This window comes from Sphaeroforma arctica (genome assembly GCF_001186125.1).
Source record: "Sphaeroforma arctica JP610 unplaced genomic scaffold supercont1.960, whole genome shotgun sequence".
In the NCBI taxonomy this organism is placed as follows: domain Eukaryota; class Ichthyosporea; order Ichthyophonida; genus Sphaeroforma; species Sphaeroforma arctica.
The window spans coordinates 26,735-28,555 of record NW_014039598.1 but is presented as its reverse complement, the minus strand read 5'-3'; the positions used below and the strand labels follow the sequence as shown (position 1 = coordinate 28,555).

General features: G+C 48.7%; 1 protein-coding gene across 1 annotated transcript; it reads left to right on the top strand.

Moving 5' to 3' along the window:
• Window positions 1-122: 122 nt before the first annotated feature.
• On the top strand, window positions 123-1,568 carry SARC_09444 (hypothetical protein; the record flags this gene model as incomplete). The annotated part of the gene is made up of 3 exons (XM_014296543.1): window positions 123-262; window positions 802-957; window positions 1,386-1,568. Coding segments are annotated over 3 exons (479 nt in total), but the record flags the coding sequence as incomplete, so codon positions are not given.
• Between the last annotated feature and the right edge of the window lie 253 nt (window positions 1,569-1,821).

The window sequence follows — 1,821 nt, the reverse complement described above, 5'->3', positions numbered from 1 at the left end:
CAAATTTGTACTCATATATATAAATATAGACACTCGCATATATCATACGTATGGTCACATTATATACAGACATAAATGCATACACACTCGCATATAAATAACACGTATCTACACATACACAGGCAAAAAGAAGACCGTGACCAAGAGTTTAGCCAAGCCCGTTGACCAAACACAGTCGCACGTGGATGCCGTTCTAGCGTTGTCGTGGAACAGACCCAATCGCAATCTCATTGCCAGCGCATCGGCAGACACCACCGTCAAGGTAAGGGCTTTTGATTGGCTTGTGCTCATTGCCATGGTTACCGGATTCCCGTCGGTCGCCTACACAGCCGGGTGCAATTGTTTTAATACTGCCATGGCTGCAGGCTCTCGCAGCCTGCGCGGAGTGTCCTGTCCCCCCGGCCCTGTCCTTAGCACCAAAACTTTGGACACGGGGCCATATGCACCCGAGTATATTGCCCCATACCCTTCGTGTGTGCCATTACCCGGCCACTGTGTCGCTGGCGACTATAGAGCAGCCCAAGTGCCTGGAGAATGGCACCATAACCATGACTCACCGTGTTAATGTATGCTCAAGGGGTGTGCGTATAACATTGAGATGTTGGGTGCAGTCTGTGGCACTCGTCGTGTTCTTCCGTATGTCTCGTGCCAGCCCTCGCTTCCCACCTGTCTGTCTTCTCTTGGCGTGGCCTGTCTTGGCCCGTGACTCACTCACCCACCCACTCACTCACCAACCCACCCACCCACCCACTAACCCACCCACCCACTCACCTAGCCACTCACCCACCCACCCTATCTCAGGTGTGGGATCTATCGCAAGGAACGTGTGCACTCAACCTCGTTCACCACACAAGCAAAGTGCAATCGGTCACCTGGAACCCCACACAGCCCACTGTGCTGCTGACGGGCAGCTACGACGGTACCGCTGCTGTGGTGGATTGCCGCACCCCTAGTGAGGTGCGTACTCAGACATAGACGGATACGTATCGCAGTACGTACATGCGTGTATGTATGTGTGTGTGTGTATGTATGTATGTATGTATTTGTGTGTGTATGGATGTATGCTTGTATGCTTGTATGTTTGTAGGTTAGTATATGAGCATGTATAGAATGCCGAGGGTTTCTGGTTCGAATCCTACCTTGATCCATAAGGGCTTTCTGTTTAAATGTCTAACGTATAAGTTATACTAAAACACACGCATATATACGTATGCATACTATGCACACCCCTGTATAGTCTCCAAACACGCATCGCTCGCGGTTGCCAATCCATCGGATCGATAACCCACACAAGCACTCGGCACACAGGTGCTCCCAACATGTCTCTATAAACCCTAAACCCTAAATCCTAAGACCCTAAACCTGGTTGGCCATCATCCCCACAGCTATTGCGCTGGGAGCTGGGAGGCGAGGTGGAGTGTATGGCATGGAACCTGCACAACACAGACCAGTTCATGACATCACTGGACAACGGCAACATCGTGTGCTGTGATGTGAAGACGCCAGCCGCACCCCTGTACACGATTAACGCACACTACAAGGCAGCCTGTACAGTGTCATACAGGTAAGCGAACCACAGGCATGCGCATATGCACGCTGCAGTGTATGGGTGTCTGCTTAGAGACATATTTAAACGGGTGTGTATATGTAGCCATGTATGTTAATATGTGTATATATGCTCATGTGTATGATTATCTATTATACTATCGTGTTTTGGCATATACTTGAACGGAGCAGTTTGTATGTGTATGAGGGAGTTACGCTCATATATATATATATATGTAAATGTATATGTATATGTATATGTATATGTATATAAGC